Source organism: Magnolia sinica, chromosome 8 (assembly GCF_029962835.1).
Source record: "Magnolia sinica isolate HGM2019 chromosome 8, MsV1, whole genome shotgun sequence".
NCBI lineage: Eukaryota > Viridiplantae > Streptophyta > Magnoliopsida > Magnoliales > Magnoliaceae > Magnolia > Magnolia sinica.
In genome coordinates this window covers 90,391,773-90,410,876 of record NC_080580.1, presented here as the reverse complement: position 1 = coordinate 90,410,876, position 19,104 = coordinate 90,391,773, and the positions used below count along the sequence as shown (strand labels likewise).

At 38.2% G+C, this 19,104-nt stretch overlaps 1 protein-coding gene across 4 annotated transcripts; it reads left to right on the top strand.

Annotated features, from left to right (window-relative positions):
- The first annotated feature begins 737 nt into the window (after positions 1–737).
- On the top strand, positions 738–18,827 carry LOC131253669 (B3 domain-containing protein Os05g0481400-like). Of its 4 annotated transcripts, none has more exons than XM_058254773.1 (12): positions 738–1,296; positions 1,717–1,782; positions 2,017–2,112; positions 3,419–3,459; positions 3,555–3,723; positions 4,605–4,811; positions 8,059–8,133; positions 12,750–12,839; positions 14,138–14,187; positions 14,331–14,490; positions 16,031–16,237; positions 18,296–18,827. In XM_058254773.1, the coding sequence occupies exons 1-12, from the start codon at positions 1,222–1,224 to the stop codon at positions 18,575–18,577; spliced, it is 1,518 nt and encodes a 505-aa protein (XP_058110756.1). In that variant the 5' UTR covers positions 738–1,221; the 3' UTR covers positions 18,578–18,827. The 4 variants fall into 4 exon arrangements, with proteins under 4 accessions (XP_058110756.1, XP_058110755.1, XP_058110757.1 ...); XM_058254772.1 differs by having other exon boundaries at positions 14,322–14,490; XM_058254774.1 differs by lacking the exon at positions 4,605–4,811 and having other exon boundaries at positions 14,322–14,490.
- The last annotated feature ends 277 nt before the right edge of the window (positions 18,828–19,104 follow it).

The following is a 19,104-nucleotide window of genomic DNA, read 5'->3' as shown; positions in this document are numbered from 1 at the left end:
GAGAGCGGTATGCGACGCTTAGCAATTGCATACTAGGTGAGCATGCTATTCGAATTTAACCGTCCAAATTGTGGGTCCCACCACAAAACGTACCTACAAAATCATAGCTGTCAAAAGGATCCTAACCGCTGATTAATTGGCATTCACTTGTTGCATTTGTATGGTTGACTATTATACGTGCAATAGATTTTCGCCAATTGGCGAGCTAGGATCAATGGGTGAAGTGTAAATTTAGGGTGATGGCCCACCTCAAGTGGGACCTACCGGATGGTTTTATACGAACGGCATTTTAAACCTGGCATATGAATGTAAGAGCATGAGGATGAGGCATGGCACCCAAACCCAGCTGGGCAGGTGTGAAAATGACGGTGGAGATGCATCGTTTAGCTATCCATGATAGGCCAACATGGCTGCATGGCTGGGTTGTCAAAGCAGCTGGGCCCAGCCGGAGGGTTTGAAAGTCCCATGACTGGGTTGGTTGAGAACAAAAAGGGCATGTTGGTGTGTACTTTGCACGGAGAGTCTGTGCGCACGGAGAATCTCAACACTATTTAGAAACGGGTATATGGAAGTTTCGCATTTGGCTCATTGAAATTGCTCCCAAAAAGATTGTAGGCCGTTCAAATTCAATTTTAAAAATTCACGGGTTTGATCACTCATGCACATGGGTCTATCGTGGATGATAAGGGCGGTGGTGGGTAGCGCCAATTAGGCAAAAGAGGATTTAAGGGTGGGGATCCAGACCGTTGATCTCCTGGGCCCCACCTTCCATGGAGTATTGCACATAACGAGACTTAACGGTGAAACCTAAAACCAATCAAAGGTGGGACCCATCAAATTCAACGGCATGTACCACTTAACGATAGGCCCCAAGGAAGCTCTGCGGAGATGCTACCATTGCAAGTGTGTTTGATCCGCACCGTTTATCTGATGGACCTTCTGTGAATATGTCCTAACCTGAAAATCAGGTCAGCGGATGGACGGCTACCTATTTTTCTCTCTAGAAATATGATGTTTACTGGACAGATCGTTGATCTAACACACATCCACCGTGGGCCTTTGCAAAAGACGTCTCGGATTCTTCACACGTGTGCTAACTCTGGAGGTGCGGAGCGCTTGCTCTTGGCGTTTGCAAGTGCGCGTGTGCAAGCATAGCAGGAAATTCAAAAGGAGGTATCTGCGTATCCCGCCCAGAGAGAGAATTCGTTCGTTGTCGGGGGAATGGCGAAAGAGGATGAGAACGCCTACGAAGAAACTCGCAAGAAAAGACTCGAAGACAATCTCAAGCGCTTCCAGGTCTCTCTCTCTCTCTCTCGCCTAAAGAGAAATGCAGGGAGAAGTTGTAGATGGATGTTTATATATCTGCATTTGCTAGGCCCAATCTCCTCCCATTGACAGCCCAAGTTGCTAATGTCTTTCGTTTGTTTCATCTGGAATTTATTTTTCTTTCTCACTCTGTTCTAGTAATCCTTTCTTCTTTCTATTCATGTAAAATATATGTGAAAAAAAATCTTTGTAAATCATGTTGCTTTTTCTTTGATTCTTCTATCTTCTGCAATGTGCATGTATCTATATTTTTAAAAACAAATTTCTATGAAGTTATAGAGGAGAAAAAGTACATCTTTGTCTATTCTAGATGAAAAGACTATCAAGTGAGCTCTTCTTGCAAATTCTTTTATTTGGTTGATTTATTTATAGTTTTTTCTTGAATTGAAGGACTTGGGGATTCTGAAGATTTCCAAAAGTCTCTCAGAGGTCACAAATTCTGGGAACAAGTTGGTGGTGAGTTTGAATCTTTGCTGGTTTTTTACTCACTAAGGAAATGTACTTGTTCATAATGCACTAAACGCATTTGATTGAGATTGATTTAGTTATTCATGATTCTTTTATTTGTAGTTTTTCAGTAATTATAATCTTGGAATATTTCTCTTTCTTACAATATTCTTGTTTCTTTGACTTGGTTATACAGTTTTTATATCTCAGTCCATAATTCTTTTCGTTTGTCGTTTCATATAGCATCGTCATGAGAAACCAAAATCAAAGGCAAGCCTAGAAACGTTGGAGCTAAGACGTTCTTCACGAGGAAGGAACACTGTTACTTCATACCGTGAAGTAAGACATCTATCTCTCTAGTGCCTCAAAGAATAAGCTGCATTTAAACTGTATTTAAGCACGTCCACAGGCATGGCAGTACAAACTTGACAAGCTTCAGATACTTCCATATGTATGCAGGGGTGCATGCTTACATGTATGTTTTATCAATTGATTCAATCCAATTCCTTAAACTAACTGCATATGTGATCCACCCACTTCTGTTATAATATTTATTCATCTGTTTTTTGTGCCATTATGGTTAGTGTTAATTGTTGAGTTTTTGCTTTGAAAAATAAAGTTAATTTTTTTAAAAATAATTTTATTATAGCTAGAAAAGAAAAGTATATTTTTCGTGTTACATTTTCAAAAGATTCAGTGTGGATTTGTGGTCAGGATTGTTTTTGCCCAAAATTCCTCTGTTCAAATTTTTTGAAGGTCGGTGCTTCATCATGTGAAGCACTATTTAAAGCACCATGCACACAGGGGTCATGGTGTGTTGTTAGTGGGCTATAGAGCTGCTTGGGGGCTTTTGGTGAACTTTGCACCTTGGATGTTCGTGGTCAAAGGTCCGGTTGTGGTGCGGGTTGGTGCTTAGGATATGGTATCGATCAGGCTCACTAGGATTCTGGTGGTGGTTATGTGTCTCACCATGTGGCAACAGATTGACTGTTGGGATGACTGTTCTTGTCTAGATGTAACATTGTGATAACTGCGATGCAAAATGGCATGTCTAGTGACATTGCATGCTGATTGGGCTGACATTACGTATGAAGGGCATGACAATGTCTAGATCAGTCATGAGTGATTGTCTAGGAAAGAGACAATGTCTCTGTAGAACCTATAAACCCTTGACATCTTATTTGGGAGCAGATGCACACAATTCCCAATTCATCTGAGAGTGTCTTTTCAGCACATTGGTGTTATACTTGACAGTTCCTTTCAGGAATATTGCTGTTGAAATCCAGAGTTGTGAGTCCATTGTATCCTAAAGACCATTTGTAATTTCCATCTTTTGAACTTGTTGGAACATTCATATTAGGGATATCGAACGCTTAACTCAAAGTTTGAAACCACAAATCTGTATTTTCTTCTATCTCAAATCTGATTATGTCCTCCATTTATACTGCTTAATTTTCAACATTAATGAGTTTATGTGCATGTATCTATGATGTAAATATGCAATTCCATACATAAACAGAAGTTATTTCCTCATGTAAACCATCCTTTGCAATAGCTCTTGATCCTGCTAGCGGTCTAGTTATTTAAAAATTTAACCAAAGCCAGATACTTGAGATTTTATTTTTTTGTTAATTATTTGTATCAGGTTGGTGAGGATTTCCGCCATTTCCGCCATTTCTGCACAAGGTTGAAGTTTTGGAGATGTATTCAATCATGAACTCTTTATCACTTAACTGGATGAAGTCCTTGAACTGCTAATACTTGTGTTGCGGTATTTTCAGTTATGGTAGAAGATCATCTACTGTGGATCATGCAGCTAGAACTGCATCATATGAAGAGCGTGTGTCTGCAACGAAGAGTGCAGAGAAGCTCCAAAGTAATTTAAAACCTGACCACCCATCTTTTGTCAAGTCAATGGTTCGATCGCATGTGTCTAGCTGTTTTTGGTTGGTAAGCTAACATTTTTTCCCTTTTCTTCAAATCGGAGGCAATCGGTTCAAAATAATGGTGAAAGAATTATTGGATTCTAATGTTTGAAATGTGCTCAGACCATACAGATGGGACTATGATAAGGTAGTCCAATCTGTTGATATGATGGATCCCCTGTAGATGGGAGATGCACCAAAAATCTGCCAAATTGGAAGATCCTAATCATTCAGTCATGACGAATATAGATGGATGATAAAGAAAATAAGAAGAGGAATATGGCTTTAGAGGTCTTTATTTAAGGCCTATATACAATAGATAAAGTCCTAAAAAGATCTCTCAAATGTAGAGTTTGCTGTCTTTAGATACAAATCATATCCTAAAGACTGGCATCTAAATTTCAATTTTTTTAAAAAAAAGGAAAATAACAACAAAAAAATTCTAAATCTTGAAAGATCTTTCCAAAATACAAATGTTCTAATGACTTAATGACGCATAAGATCCTAGTAAAGATTTCCTAAGACACAAACCTCCCAAATCACCAAATACCCAAAGGATGGGTTGTTTTACATCTTGCCCCATAATCAAAGCAGGTCCATGATGGATGGCCTAAGTGCATCACATATAGGTAATTGGTTAGGAGAAAGAATTACAAAGTCAGTAGAATCCCAAAGAACAGATGTTTATGATCTTCTAATTTGGAAGTTTTGGGTAATACTCTCATCCATTGTGGGGTCTATGAAATCGACAATCTGGATATCTGATTTAAGGGTCCCACTCGTATGAATTGGGGGAGTTGGGGAGTTTCATGTCCAAATGTAGTGAAACCTATTTATATGATAGTCTGTCATATGGTAAAGGTAAGAGAATTCAACTGTACATGCTTCATTTTGTTATGATCTCAGGGTCTTCCACATCAGTTTTGCAAAGATCACCTTCCTAGAAATGTGCTGAACATGATCTTGGAGGATGAAAATGGCTCAGAGTATGATACTGTCTACATTGGTAGCCGAACAGGTCTTAGTGGTGGGTGGAAAGGTTTTGCCATGGATCATAAACTGGGTGATGGTGATGCTTTAGTATTTGAATTGGTGGAGCCCACGAGATTCAAGGTAATAGCAATCTCTAAATATTTATTTACAAGAACCAATACATGTAACAATGTCGTTCCCACCATCAGTGGCAATTGTGAATGGTGTTTGCCACCACCAACTTACTGGACCACCACATGGATGGGACATGATCCAAAAGTTGTAATGATTTGAAGCTCCAATAGTTGGATTGTAGAGAAGTTTTGCTCATCAAATGTTGGATTTTGCCCATTGATTAACCATCCATATTTCGGGACACTTATTGGATGGATAAAATTGTATGATCTATATGGCCTTGCATATACGATCCATCCATATGGTGTCCAGCCACACTGACGGTCCAATCACCAAACACAACTGCCGTGTGTATGATAGAGATTTTCCAATAAGCACTTCATGGAAATCTACGAAGTGCATGCATCTTAGTAAGCATTCCTCTTTATTTCTTAGCTGATATGACTTTTTACCTGTTCATAGGTGGAGTTGTTTCTCAGTCATTTCTGTTTTCTCAGCGAAATTTCTACTATAATACCATAAGGTTTTTGAATATCATCAACACAATCACCATCACCATCTAAGCCTCATCCCAATTAATTGGGATCGGCTATATCAATCTTGTTCCACCATTCCACTCTATCAAGGGTCATGCCTTCAGTTAAACCATAGGCCATCAAGTCTTTCATTACTACCTCCATCCATGTCATTTTGGACCCTCCACTTGCTCTTTAGAGCCTTCATATAAAAGTTTTCACAAATCAATAATGTGCGATTCTTGTTTGCCGTTGCACATGACCTAACCATCGAAGTCTGCTTTTCCTTGTCTAATTACCTATTGGTGCCACTCCTAAGTTCCTTCGAATGCATTTATTTCTAATTCCATCCTTCCTCATCTTGCCACTCATCCATCTCAACATCCTCATTTCAGCTACACTCATCTTATGGACATTGTTCCTTAACTGCTTTGCCCAACATTCTGTCACATAAAGCATGGCTGTTCATAGAGCTATCATATAAAATTTCCCTTCTAGTTTGAGTGGTATATGACATCACATAAAACTCAAGAGGCACATCTCTATTTCTTCCACCCAACTTGAATTTTATGGGCAATATCCTTCTCAATCTCTCCACGCTCATGAATTATTGATCCAAGGTATCAAAAGTTGTCAATTTGGAAACTTCTTAGTCAACAATCTCTAACTAATTCCTCGTTTTCACTCCTATTGTTACTAAAATCACACTCCATATATTCTGTTTTAGTCCGACTAATTTTAGGGCTTGTTTATTTCACCAGTTGCCATGGAAACGTAAAGGAAATGTGCAATGATTACAAATTACTTTACCCGTCTCTTGACAACATTTGCATTTGACTGCCCATTCTTGTGTTTGGTTTATCGGCAGTAAAATTGTAGTGATGGTAATTTTACATCACTTTAATGTCCAATCATCCCCAAAGTACACCAATTTTGCTGTTTTGATTTGAGTTTTTCATGCTAGTGCCATTAAAAAGTGCAATGATTACAAATTGTTTTTCCTAAATACGATGATTCTCGTGTTTGGTTTGGCATTGGTAAATTTGTAATGATGACACTTTTCCTTTCAATTACTAAGGCAATTGGCGAAACAAACATGCCTTTAAGTTCTTCAGATTTTGAAGCATCCCTAAATCTTAGCTTGATTTTCTCTAGTTTTTGAACTTTATTTATCATAAATTCAACCATTAAGGATGAAAATGATCCATTCGATTTTTGAACATCATCATCATCATTGTCACCATCATCATCTAAGCCTCATCCCAATTAATTGGGATCGACTACATGGTTCCCGTTCTACTATTCCACTCTATCAAGGATCATACCTTCAATTAGACCATAGGTCATCAAGTATTTCCTTACTACCCCATCCACGTCATTTTGGACCCTCTCCTTGCCCTTTTAGATACTTCGTTTTATTTTGACTAATTTTAGGGCTTGTTTGTTTCACTAGTTGCTACGGAAATGTAAATGAAATGTACAATGATTACAAATTACTTTACCTGTCTCTTGGCAACATCTGCATTTGATTGCCCATTCTCGTGTTTCGTTTATTGGTGGTAAAATTATAATGATGCCAATTTTACATTACTTTAATGTCAAATCATCACCAAAACACATTGATACTGCCGTTTTGATTCAAGCTTTTCACGCTAATTGATGCAGGACAATTAACCACTTGCTCTAAAAGCTTGAACTGTTAGAGTATGACGAATTAATTCATTCATCTTATAGCCTAGGCCCCACATCTCATAGGTTAGGACCTTGGTCGGACCCCCTTTTTGGGCCCCAAATCACATGGGCCGCGCAACCCAAGTGTGTCCCTGCATCCCACGGGCTACCCCACTCGAGCCCGTGTGAAATGTGCATTAATCACCCCTGGTAAGGAGTCTCGAACACGAGACCTCCCTCATGGGTCCCAAATTGCATGGGTCACCCACCCCGAGTGTGCTCTTGAATCCCACAGACAACCCCACTCGAGCCCAGTGTGAAAATGCCCCTGCATTATTAATTGCATGAAAAATTGCAATGATTAAAAATACCTTGTCTCCTAAATACAATGATTCCCGTGTTTGGTTTGGTAGTGCTGAAATTGTATTGATGATACTTTTCTTTCCAATTATTGAGGTAATTAGCGTAATAAACATGCTCTTAAATCCATTAGATTTTGAAGCAACACTAAATCTAGCTTGATTATCCACAGTTTTTGAACTCAATTGTCATAAATACGACCATTGAATGTTGGTAGTCATTGTGGCCTTGATGATGCACTATTGTTATTTACTCTATCTTTCTGATTATGGTGGAACTATACCCAACTGAGGTAGGAATTGGTGAATGGATGCTTTTGTTGTCTTCCGCATTTCTTTCCCAAACTTGCATTGGAAGGATCCACATTCTTAATACCTTCTTGGAAAAATCTCCTCTTACTGATGCAAATTGTCAAGGTCATATGAAAGGCAAATTCACAATATTTAGTGTCATGATGCACCACTGTGTGCAAGTGGAATGGTTAGCTGATCATTGCCTATCTGATGGACCCATCGTCGATGGGGAATGCTAGCTCTTCGATGAGTGGCCTAGAAATAGATGGTAAGGAAAACAAAAGAAAAAAAATTACAAACAGCTGAGGAGAAGAGGTTGGATATTGGATGGCTAGGATTTTTCTTCAAGGCTATTGATTTTTATGCTATATTTCCAACCATTAGCATGTCTTATCAAGCAACATGTGAATGCAGGTTTACATAGTTAAAGCATCTGAGAGTTTGAATGAAGATGATGATGAGAAACCCATCATCAAGGAAGCAAAACGTACAGGTAAATCAAAGAAGAAAGACAAGCAAGATGAGATCAGTGATGGATCAGCTCCTAAGAAACTGCAATTAGAAACTGAATCCACCAAGCGGGTCAAGAGAGCAGCAAGACGTGGTAAGTTATAGTAGCTTCATGCTCACCTGCAATGGTTGCAACTGCAAGTGAAAACTCATGACGATACGAAGAATCTGTGGGCACTGGATGCGTGATTTTGCATTTGGCAACACAACAATCATCCATCCATTTTTTAATCCATGTTTTCCTGTGGACCCATTGTGCTACTGCTAAGTATTTGTTGGTATTCAAATATATTGCAATGATTATGAACAAAATATGGTGAAAACATCATGCATTAAATTTTGTCAATTTTCTATATCCTTTGAATGTTGGGCATTGAAACCCTTTCACGGGCACGGAAGCAACCTCAGAACAAATCAAACAATCAATAGAGAATGAAAAAGAACAAGCAAACACAAAGAATATAGAAATTTTTATGTAGAAAACCCTTGCGAGAAAAAACCACAACACAAAGCGGTGATCAATCCACTATATCAGAAGAATTACAAGAGATGGAACAACTTACAGATGGAAAATCCTAGATCCCTTTCAAAACCCTCTTTGGCTCTCAAGCTCTATTCGTCCGAACCCTAATAATGTATTAAGATCGTATATAAATACTCCCGTACACAATTAAAAACAAAACCCGCACTCATGCAAAACATGCGCGCATTGTCAATTGAATTGACAACGTCCAAAAATGTCTAGCGAGCAATCGGGAATTTTTGGGAATATTTTGATCGAATTGACATCCTGTCGATTGAATCGAAAACTTTGCTTTTGGCAATATGATTAAAGGCACTCAGTCAACAATGAAAACATCACGCGTTAAGTTCTATATTTCTATAAAAAAAACATGCATTAAGTTCCACATTTGATTGAGGAAAGCAGATTTTGTATGCATGTTACCAGTTATCTGAGAATTCATGCTTTCATGGATTTTTAAAATTAAGAAAAGAAAAGAAAAGAAAATGCCCCAATAACAAGGTGTTGATCAAAGTATCAATCCCTGTTTGATGGCCATGTAACAAAAAAATTAAAAAAAAATAAAATCCCTGACTTATTTTCAGCACGAAAAGATCACTCTTTGGTACATGTAGGGGTGTACATCGAGTCAAGCTGGCCTCAGCTCGACTCCGCTTCACTCAGTCCTTGAGCCTGACTGGCCAGATCTGCTCGGCTCAGTTCGGTCAGTAGCTCGGGCCAGTTTGAGTTGAGTTCGAGCTAAAATCAAGCCTAGTTTGCCTGTGCAGCATTTTCACAAACACTTAGACTGCACCTTCAAAATCTCACTGTATTTCAGACAACAGCAATGGTTTTACAGGTATTTTATCAAACACCTTCTAAGCAACATAAAAAATAAGAAAAAAAGGGTATTGGTTTCATATACATACCTTCCTTGCCACCAGCCACACTTTGTTGAGTCATTTCATCAAACACTTGGTGAGCAACGTCAATATCAAAGTAACCGAGTCACCAAACTGGTTCGATCCGAGTCGAGTCGGCTGGAACCCAGCTTCGAACCAAGTCGAATCGAGCGAACTAACCGAGCTAGCTAGGTTCGTGTACACCTCTAGGTACATGTATGGTGAAAGCCAAATTCTTGCTAGAGAATCACCTTTCCGGAGAGAGAAAAAAAATGCTCGAGAATTCTGGCTTCGGAGAATTGTGCGAAGGCAGGCTGGCTCATATGATTTTAACAGGGATAGTTGTTTTTCTTTTTGGCACAAAAAGACTAATGCCCGGCATCTTTAGGGCCTGTTAGGACACATTAGGGAAGGGAGTGGATTAGGAGCAGCCCTTCCCATGGGACCCATCTTGATGTATGTATTCTTTATCCATGCTGCCCTTCTATTACTATTATTTCAGATTATTTTAGGGCACAACCCCCAAAAATGAGATGAAATTCAATTCGAAATTTTCACGGCTTGGATCAGTGATCCACATGGGCCCATCGTGGATGATAAGGGCGGTGGGTAGCGCCAATTAGGCAAAAGAAGAATGAAGGGTCCAGATGATTTGGTGATCCAGACCGTTGATCTCCTGGGCCCCACCTTGCATGGAGTGTCCCACATTACAAGACCTTACTGGTGAACCTAAAACCAATCAAAGGTGGGACCCATCAAAATCAACGGCATGTACCACTTAACGATAGGCTTCGCGCAAGCTCTGCGGAGATGCCAGCATAGCAAGTGTGTTTGATCCGCACCGTTGATCAGATGGACCTTCTGTGAATATGTCCTAACCTGAAAATCAGGTCAGCGGATGGACGGCTACCTATTTTTCTCTCTAGACACATGATGTTTACTGGACAGATCGTTGATCTAACACACATCCACCGTGGGCCGTTGCAAAAGACGTCTGGGATTCGTCACACGTGTGCCAACTCTGGAGGTGCGGAGCACTTGTTGTTGGCGTTTGCAAGTGCGCGTGTGCAAGCAAAGCGGGCAATTCAAAAGAGGGTATTTGCATATCCCGCCCAGGGGAGAGCATTCATTCGCTGTCGGGGGAATGGCGAAAGAGGATGAGAACGCTTACGAAGAAGCTCGCAAGCAAAGACTCGAAGACAATCTCAAGCGCTTCCAGGTCTCTCTCTCTCTCTCTCTCTCTCTCTCTCTCTCTCTCTCTCTCTCTCCTCCTCCTCCTCCTCCTCCTCCTCCTCTCACAACCCTAGAAATCTCTCTCGTTCTTCTTCTCCTCTCACAACCCTAGGAATCTCTCTCTCTCTCTCTCTCTCTCTCTCTCACACACACACACACACACACACACACACACACAATCCTAGAAATCTCTCTCTCTCTCACACACACACACACACACAACGCTAGAAATCTCTCTCTCTCTCTCTCTCTCTCTCTCTCTCTCGTCTAAAGAGAAATGCAGGGAGAAATTCTAGATGAATGTATATATACTCAGATCTCTCTCTCTCTCTCTCTCTCTCTCTCTCTCTCTCGTCTAAAGAGAAATGCAGGGAGAAATTCTAGATGAATGTATATATACTCAGATAAAGTTTAGAAAAAGAAGATTCTATTTTTTTTTTCATCTTTCTGTCGTTGTTTTTGACAATTGTTTGTTTTTATTTTTTCAAATTTCTGATTAGGTAGATATCTTTGGAAATGGAAAGGAAGGGAGCAATCAGACAGGCGGAATTTATTGATTAACCAAAACCCATGAGTTTGTTTGAAAAAAAAAAAAAAAGTTTCAACATTTGCTTTTCAAGACAGTTTTTCTTATACAGAAGTACACACAATCGTATAATATTTTAGTTTTTATTTAAATTTTTATTAATAGAAGGTTTGCTCATTGCGTAGCTCAAACAAAAAAAAAGAAGAATTATTTGAATTTGTTTTTACCAGCAAAAGGATCCATAAAATCACCAATTTGATTAGGGGTCGTTTGGATGCCTGTGCATGGGGCTAAGTTGTAATGATTTACAGGGAAATCATTTACACTCTGTGTTTTGGATGACCTGTTTTGCCTAATGATTTACAACATTTACCCCCATCTCATTTACAGGCACAAAAGGTGAGATTTCATTTACAGCCTCTCCATTTAAGCTGCTTAAAGGCTATATTTTCAAAGACTGGCTCTCAATTTGTAGGATTTAAACAATTTACAGGCTATCCAAACATACAATCATTTACCTGTAAATCATTTACAGCTTACTGCCAAATAGGAGGCTGTAAATGGTTTACACCTGTAAATCATTTACCACTTAAACCATTTACAGGCACCCAAAGGACCCCTTGGGATTTGAGTTTTTTTTTTTTTCCCTTCCTTGCTGGAATTAAGAAAAATGAAATATCATTCTAGGTCCAATCTTTGGCCCATTGACAGCCCAAGTTGCTAACCTCTTTTGTTTGTTTCATCTGGAATATATTTTTCTTTCTCACTCTGATCTAGTAATCCTTTCTTCAGTCTATTTATGTAAAATAGATGTGAAAATAAATAAATTGTAAATCATATTGTTTTTCTTTTATTCTTCTATTTTGTTTCTCCTTTTAACACTAGTGCAATATGTCATGTGCATGTATCTATATTTTTAAAAACAGATTTCTATGAAGTTATAAAGAGGAGAAAATGATCCCTCCTTAATTTAGAGGCTTTATAATTAGTATGTGTGATTTATTCTTTGTTTCATTAATAGAAAGGTACATCTTTGTCTATTCTAGACGAAAAGGCTATCAAGTGAGCTCGTCTTTCAAATTCTTTTATGTGGTTGATTTATTTATAGTTCTTTCTTGAATTGAAGGACTTGGGGATTCTGAAGATTTCCAAAAGTCTCTTAGAGGTTACAAACTCTGGGAACAAGTTGGTGGTGAGCTTGAACCTTTGCTGTTTTTTTACTCACTAAGGAAATTTACTTGTTCATAATGCACTAAACACATTTGATAAAGATTGATTTAGTTCTGAAGGATTCTTTTATTTTTAGTTTGTCAGTAATTATAATCTTGGAATATTTTTCTTTCTTACTATACTCTTATTTCTTTGACTCGGTTATACAGTTTTTATATCTCAGTCCATAATTCTTTTCCTTGGTCTTTTCATATAGCATCGTCATGAGAAACCAAAATCAAAGGCAAGCCTAGAAACGTTGGAGCTAAGACGTTCTTCACGAGAAAGGAACACTGTTACTTCATACCATGAAGTAAGACATCCCTCTCTCTAATGTCTCAAAGAGTAAGCTGCATTTAAACTGTATTTAAGCATGTCCAGAGGCATGAGAGTACAAGCTTGACAAGCTTCAGGTACCTCCATATGTTGGCAGTGGTGCATGCTTACATGTATGTTTTATCAATTGATTCAATCCAATTAAACTAACTGCATCTGCGATCCACTTCTGTTATAATCTTTATTCATCTGTTTTTTGTACCATTTTGGTTAGTGTTAATTGTTGAGTTTTTTCTTTGAAAAGTAAAGTTAAAAAATATTATTATTTTATTATAACTAGAAAAGAAAAGTAATTTTTCTTGTTACTTATTCAAAAGACTCAATGTGGATTTGTGGTTAGAAGGGGTGTTCTTGTTCAATTTCTGGTAAGGACGGTGCTTCACCATGTGAAGCACTGTTTAAAGCATCATGCACAGAGGGTCGTGTTGCATGGTTATTGGGGGCTATGGAGCTGCTTGGGGGCATTTGGCGCACTTTGCATGTTTGTGGTTTGAGTCTATGTTCCAGTTGTGGTGTTGGTTGGGTACTTGGCATATGGCATCGATCATGCTTACCAGGATTCCGGTGGTAGTTACGTGTCTCACCATGTGGCAACAGATTGACTGTTGGGATGACTGTTCTTGTCTAGAGGTAACATTGTGATAACTGCCATGCGAAAAAGGCATGTCTAGTGACATTGCATGCTGATTGGGTTGACATTATGTATGAAGACAATCTTTTTGTAGAACCTATAAATCCTTGACATCTTTTTTAAGGAGCAGATGCACACAATTCCCAAATCATCTGACCTTTGTTCCCTAAAATCTATTTCTGCCTCCTTTTTCGTCCACTTGAGTGTGTTTTTTCAGAACATCAGTGTTATACTTGAGAGTTACTTTCAGGAGTATTGCTGTTGAATTCCAGAGTTGCGAGTCCATTGTATCCTGAAGACCATTTGTAATTTCCATCTTTGAACTTGTTGGAACATTCATATAAGGGCAGTAAATCTGTCTTAAGATATTGAATGCTCAAGTCAAAATTTGGAACCACAAATCTGTATTTTCTTCTATCTCAAATCTGATTATGTCCTCTATTTATACTGCTTAATTTTCAACATTAATTAGTTTATGTGCATGTAAATATGAAATTCCATACATAAACAGACATGCTACTTGTGTAAACTATCATTTGCAATATCTCTTGATTCTGCTAGCTGTCTGATTATTTAAAATTTTAACCGAATCCAGATACTAATGAGTTTTTTTTTTTTTTTTTTTTGAAAAAAAATTGTAACAGGTTGGTGAGTATTTCCAGCATTTCCGCACAAGAAAAAAAAATTGTAACAGGTTGGTGAGGATTTCCAGCATTTCCGCACAAGGTTGACATTTTAGACGAATGGGATGTATTCAATCATGAATTTCTTATCACTTACCTGTATGAAGTCCTTGAACTGCTAATGCTTGTGTTGTGGTATTTTCAGTTATGGTAGAAAATCATTTACTGTGGATCATACAATTAGAATTGCATCATATGAAGAGCGTGTGTCTGCAATGAAGAGTGCAGAGAAGCTCCAAAGTAATTTAAAATCTGACCACCCATCTTTCGTCAAGTCAATGGTTCGATCGCATGTGTCTAGCTGTTTTTGGTTGGTAAGCTAACATTTTTACCCTTTTTTTTTTTTCAAATCGGAGGCAATCAATTCAAATTAATGGTGAAAGAATTATTGGGTTCTAATGTGTCAAATGTGGACGTGACTATGATAAGGCAGTCCAATCTGTTGATATGATGGACCCCCTGTAGATGTGAGGTGCACCAAAAATCTGCCAAATTGGAAGAATTTTTTTTTTTAAAGGCAACTGAAAATCCATTAAAAGAGGGAAACAAACAAGAAGAAAAGCAAAAGAGAAACAAAAGGAACAGAACTGCTGAGATAGCAGAAAGCACCTAACTACCTAAAAAACTAAGATCAACACTATTCAAATCCTTTACATTGACAGCCCATTCTAAAATCATCTTTTTAGCCCTAGCCCCCACCGCTTTTGCAGTAGACGATCTATCATTGAAGCATCTTTCGTTTCTTTCTTTTCAAACCGCCCACCAAATCGCAAGAATGGTCATACGCCAGATCTTCAATTTGTTTTTTCCAAGCTTGACCCCGTTCCACACCATCAACATCTTCGCTGCTGACTCCGGAACACACCAGGAGAGAGAAAAAAGCTCGCAGAAATGAGAGAAAATGGAAGAAATAAAGGAGCAGTGAACCAGTAAATGGTTCACCGATTCTGCTTGACACATGCAACACAGGCATATGTTGACGATCTGCATGCCTCTCTTGGCCAGGTTATCAATTGTTAGAATTCTATTCCGAGCTGCTAACCACCCGAAACATCTGAACTTAGGAGGAGCGTGATATTTCCAAACAAAAGGAGTTGCATCACACGGAGACCTGTCCGTAGAGTAAATAGCGGCATAGAGGGACCTGACCGCAGGCAAATTGGAAGGTCTTAACCATTCAGTCACGAGGAATATAGATGGATGATAAAGAAAATAAGAAGAGGAATATGGTTTAGAGGTCTTTAGTTAAGGCCTAAATACAATATATAAAGTTCTAAAAAGATCTCTCAAATCTGGAGTTTACTGTCTTTAGATCTAAATCATATCCTAAAGACTGGCATCTAAATTTCATTTTTTTTTTTAAAGAGAAAAATAACAGCTAAAAAAAATTCTAAATCTTAAAAGATCTTAACAAAATAGAAATGTGCTTATGACTTAATGACACATAAGATCCTAGTAAAGATTTCCTAAGATACAAACCTCCCAAAATCACCAAAATACTCAGAAGGATGGGTTGTTTTACATCCTCCCCCATGATCAAAGCAGGTCCATGATGTATGGCCTAGATGCATCACATGTAGAGAATTGGTTAGGAGAAAGAAGTACAAAGTCTGTAGAATCCCAAAGAATGGATGTTTATGATCTTCTAATTTGGAAGTTTTGGTAATACTCTCATCCATTGTGGGGCCTATGAAATCAACAATCCGGATCTCTAATTTAAGGGTCTCACTTGTATGAATGGGGGAGTTGGGGACTTTCATGTCCAAATGCAATGAAACCTATTTACATATGGTCTGTTATATAGTAAAGGTAAGAGAATTCAATTGTTCGTGCTTCATTTTGTTATTATCTCAGGCTCTTCCACGTCGGTTTTGCAAAGATTACCTTCCTCGAAATGAGCTGAACATGATCTTGGAGGATGAAAATGGCTCAGAGTATGATGCCATCTACATTGGTAGCCGAACAGGTCTTAGTGGTGGGTGGAGAGGTTTTGCCGTGGATCATAAACTGGATGATGGTGATGCTTTGGTATTTGAACTGGCGGAGCCCACAAAATTCAAGGTAGTAACAATCTCTAAATATTTATTTACAAGAACCGAATTCATCAAGCATGTAAAAGTGTCATTCCCACCATCCATGGCAATTGTGAATGGTGTTTGCCACCACTAAACTTACTGGGCCACCTCATGGATGGGACATGGTCCAAAAGTTGTAGTGATTGGAAGCTCCAGCTGGATTGTAGGGAGTTTTGCTCATCGAATGTGGACTTCAACCATTGATTTTTTTTTATTTTTATTTTTTAAGGCAACACTACCAGGGCTTGAACCCCGGGTTACTCGCACACACGTCATTGTTTCTATCAGCTCATCTAAGGAGCAGGAGACTTTGCCCATTGATTAACCATCCATATCTCAGGAAACTTATTGGATGGATAGAACTGTATGATCTATATGCCTTTTCATATACGATCCATTATATGGTGTCCAACCACACTAATGGTCCAATCACCAAACGCAAGTGCCGCTGTGTGCATGATAGAGATTTTCCAGTAAGTACTTTGTGGAAATCTATGAAGTGTGTGCATCGTAGTAAGCATTCCTCTCAATTTCTTAACTGATATGACTTTTTACCCGTTCATAGGTGGAGTTGTTTCTCAGCCATTTTTGTTTTCTCAGCGAAATTTCTACTATAATAATATATGGTTTTTTTAACTTCATCAACACAATCATCATCATCATCAAAGCCTTATCCCATTTAATTGGGATCAGCTACATGAATCTTGTTCCACCATTCCACTCTATCAAGGGAGCTTCAATTAGACAGTAGGTTATCAAGTCTTTTCTTACTACCTCCATCCATGCCATTTTAGGCCCCCTCCTTGCCCTTTTAGGGCCTTCAACTTGTAAGAACTCAATCCTAATCTGCGCAATTCTTGTTCTCAGTTGCACTTGAGCTAACAATCTAAGTCTACTTTCACTTATTTAATTGCCTACTGGTGTCGCTCCTAAGTTCCCTCGAATGCATTATTTCTAATTCCATCCATCCTTGTATTGCCACTCATCATTTCAACATCCTCATTTTAGCTACACTCATCCTATGAACATCCTGTTCCTTAGTTGCCCAACATTTTGTCCCATAAAGCACGTCTATTCTTATATCTATCATATAAAATTTTCCTTCCAGTTTGAGTGGTACACAACATGACATGAAACTCTAGAAGCACGTCTATTTCTTCCACCTAGCTTAAATTTTATAGGCAACATCCTTCTCATTCTCTCCACTTATGAATTATTAAGGTATCAAAAGTTGTCATTTTAGGAACTTCTTGATCAATGGTCTCTAACTAATTTCACGTTTGTAATCCTATTATTACTAAAATTGCACTGCATATTCTTTACCTATTTCTTGACAACATCTGCATTTGACTGCCCATTGTCATGTTTGGTCTATCTTTAGTAAAATTGTAATGATGACAATTTTACATCAATGTCAAATCATTAACCAAAATACACTGATATCGTTGTTTTGATTACACATTTCCTTTCTATTACCGAGGTCATTAGCAAAACAAACAGGTCCTCAAAGTCATTTAGATTGTGAAACATCCCTTAAGCTAGTTTAGTTATGCATAATTTTTTAACTCAATTATCATAAATTCGACCATCGTATGTTGGTAGTTACTGTGGCCTTGATGATGCACTATCGTTATTTACTCTTTATCTCCTCTGATTGTGGTGGAACTATACCTAAAGTAGGAATTGGCGAATGGATGCTTTTGTTGTCAAGCTTACTTTGTTAGGATTGACATTCTTAGTACCTTCTTGGAAATATCTCCTCTTACTGACGCAAAATGTCTATGTCAATGAGAAAGACATTCACAGTATGAAGTGTCTTGTTGCACCACTTCATGCAAGTGGAATGTTAGCTGATCCAAATTGTTGATCTGATGGACCCATTGTCAATGAGGAATGCTAGCTCTTCAGTAAGTGGCCTAGAAATAGATGGTGAGTAAAGAAAAAAAAATGAAGATTACAAATGGCTGAGGAGGAGGTTGGATATGGGATGGCTAGGATCTTTCTTCAAGGGTATAATGTCTTATCAAGCAACATGTGAATGCAGGTTTACATGGTTAAAGCATCTGAGAGTTTGAAAGAAGATGATAGTGATGAAAAACCCATCATCAAGGAAGCAAAATGTTCAGGTAAATCAAAGAAGAACGAGAGTTTGAATGAAGATGATAATGATGAAAAACCCATCATCAAGGAAGCAAGACGTACAGGTAAATCAAAGAAGAACGACAAAGGAGATGACAACAGTGATGAATCTGCTCATAAGAAACTCCAATTAGAAACTGAATCCACCAAGCGGGCCAAGAGAGCAGCAAAACGTGGTAAGCTGTAGTAGCTTCATACCCAGCTGCAATGGTTGCAAGTGAAAACTCGTGACCATACAGAATCTGTGGGCTATTTTATTATTATTATTATTTTTTGAGTGATTTTGCATATTGCAATGTAACATCGTGCATTAAATTTTGTCACTGTTATATATCCCTTGAAAACATCATGCATTGAGGAAAGCAGTTTTTGTATGCATGTTAAAATCAAGTTCTAATCATCTGCATGTATTGGATGAATTAATATTTTTTTCCTTTTCTTTTTTTAAAGAAGAAACACCCCAATATCAAGGTGTTGATGCAACCAAATAAAAAATAAAAAATCCCCACTTTTACTGCATGAAAAAAAAGAGGATGGCTCCTTGGTACAGATTCTTGCCATGCAACAAAAAGCCAAAACCCCCTCTACTTATTGCTCATTACAAAAATATGGTGAAAGCCAATTTCTTGGTAGATCAAATAAGTTTTTAATAGTGGGTGCTTAATCCCCACTGTGGTCGGTCCCCTTGAACCTTGTGTTTGCCTCATTTTGGTG

Coding starts and splice junctions, on each gene's coding strand:
- LOC131253669 (XM_058254772.1), top strand. CDS start 1,222: ATGGCGAAAGAGGATGAGAACGCCTACGAAGAAACTCGCAAGAAAAGA. Junction 2,113..3,418: donor CTGTTACTTCATACCGTGAA/GTAAGACATCTA, acceptor TATTTGTATCAG/GTTGGTGAGGATTTCCGCCA. Junction 14,491..16,030: donor TGTCTAGCTGTTTTTGGTTG/GTAAGCTAACAT, acceptor TTATTATCTCAG/GCTCTTCCACGTCGGTTTTG.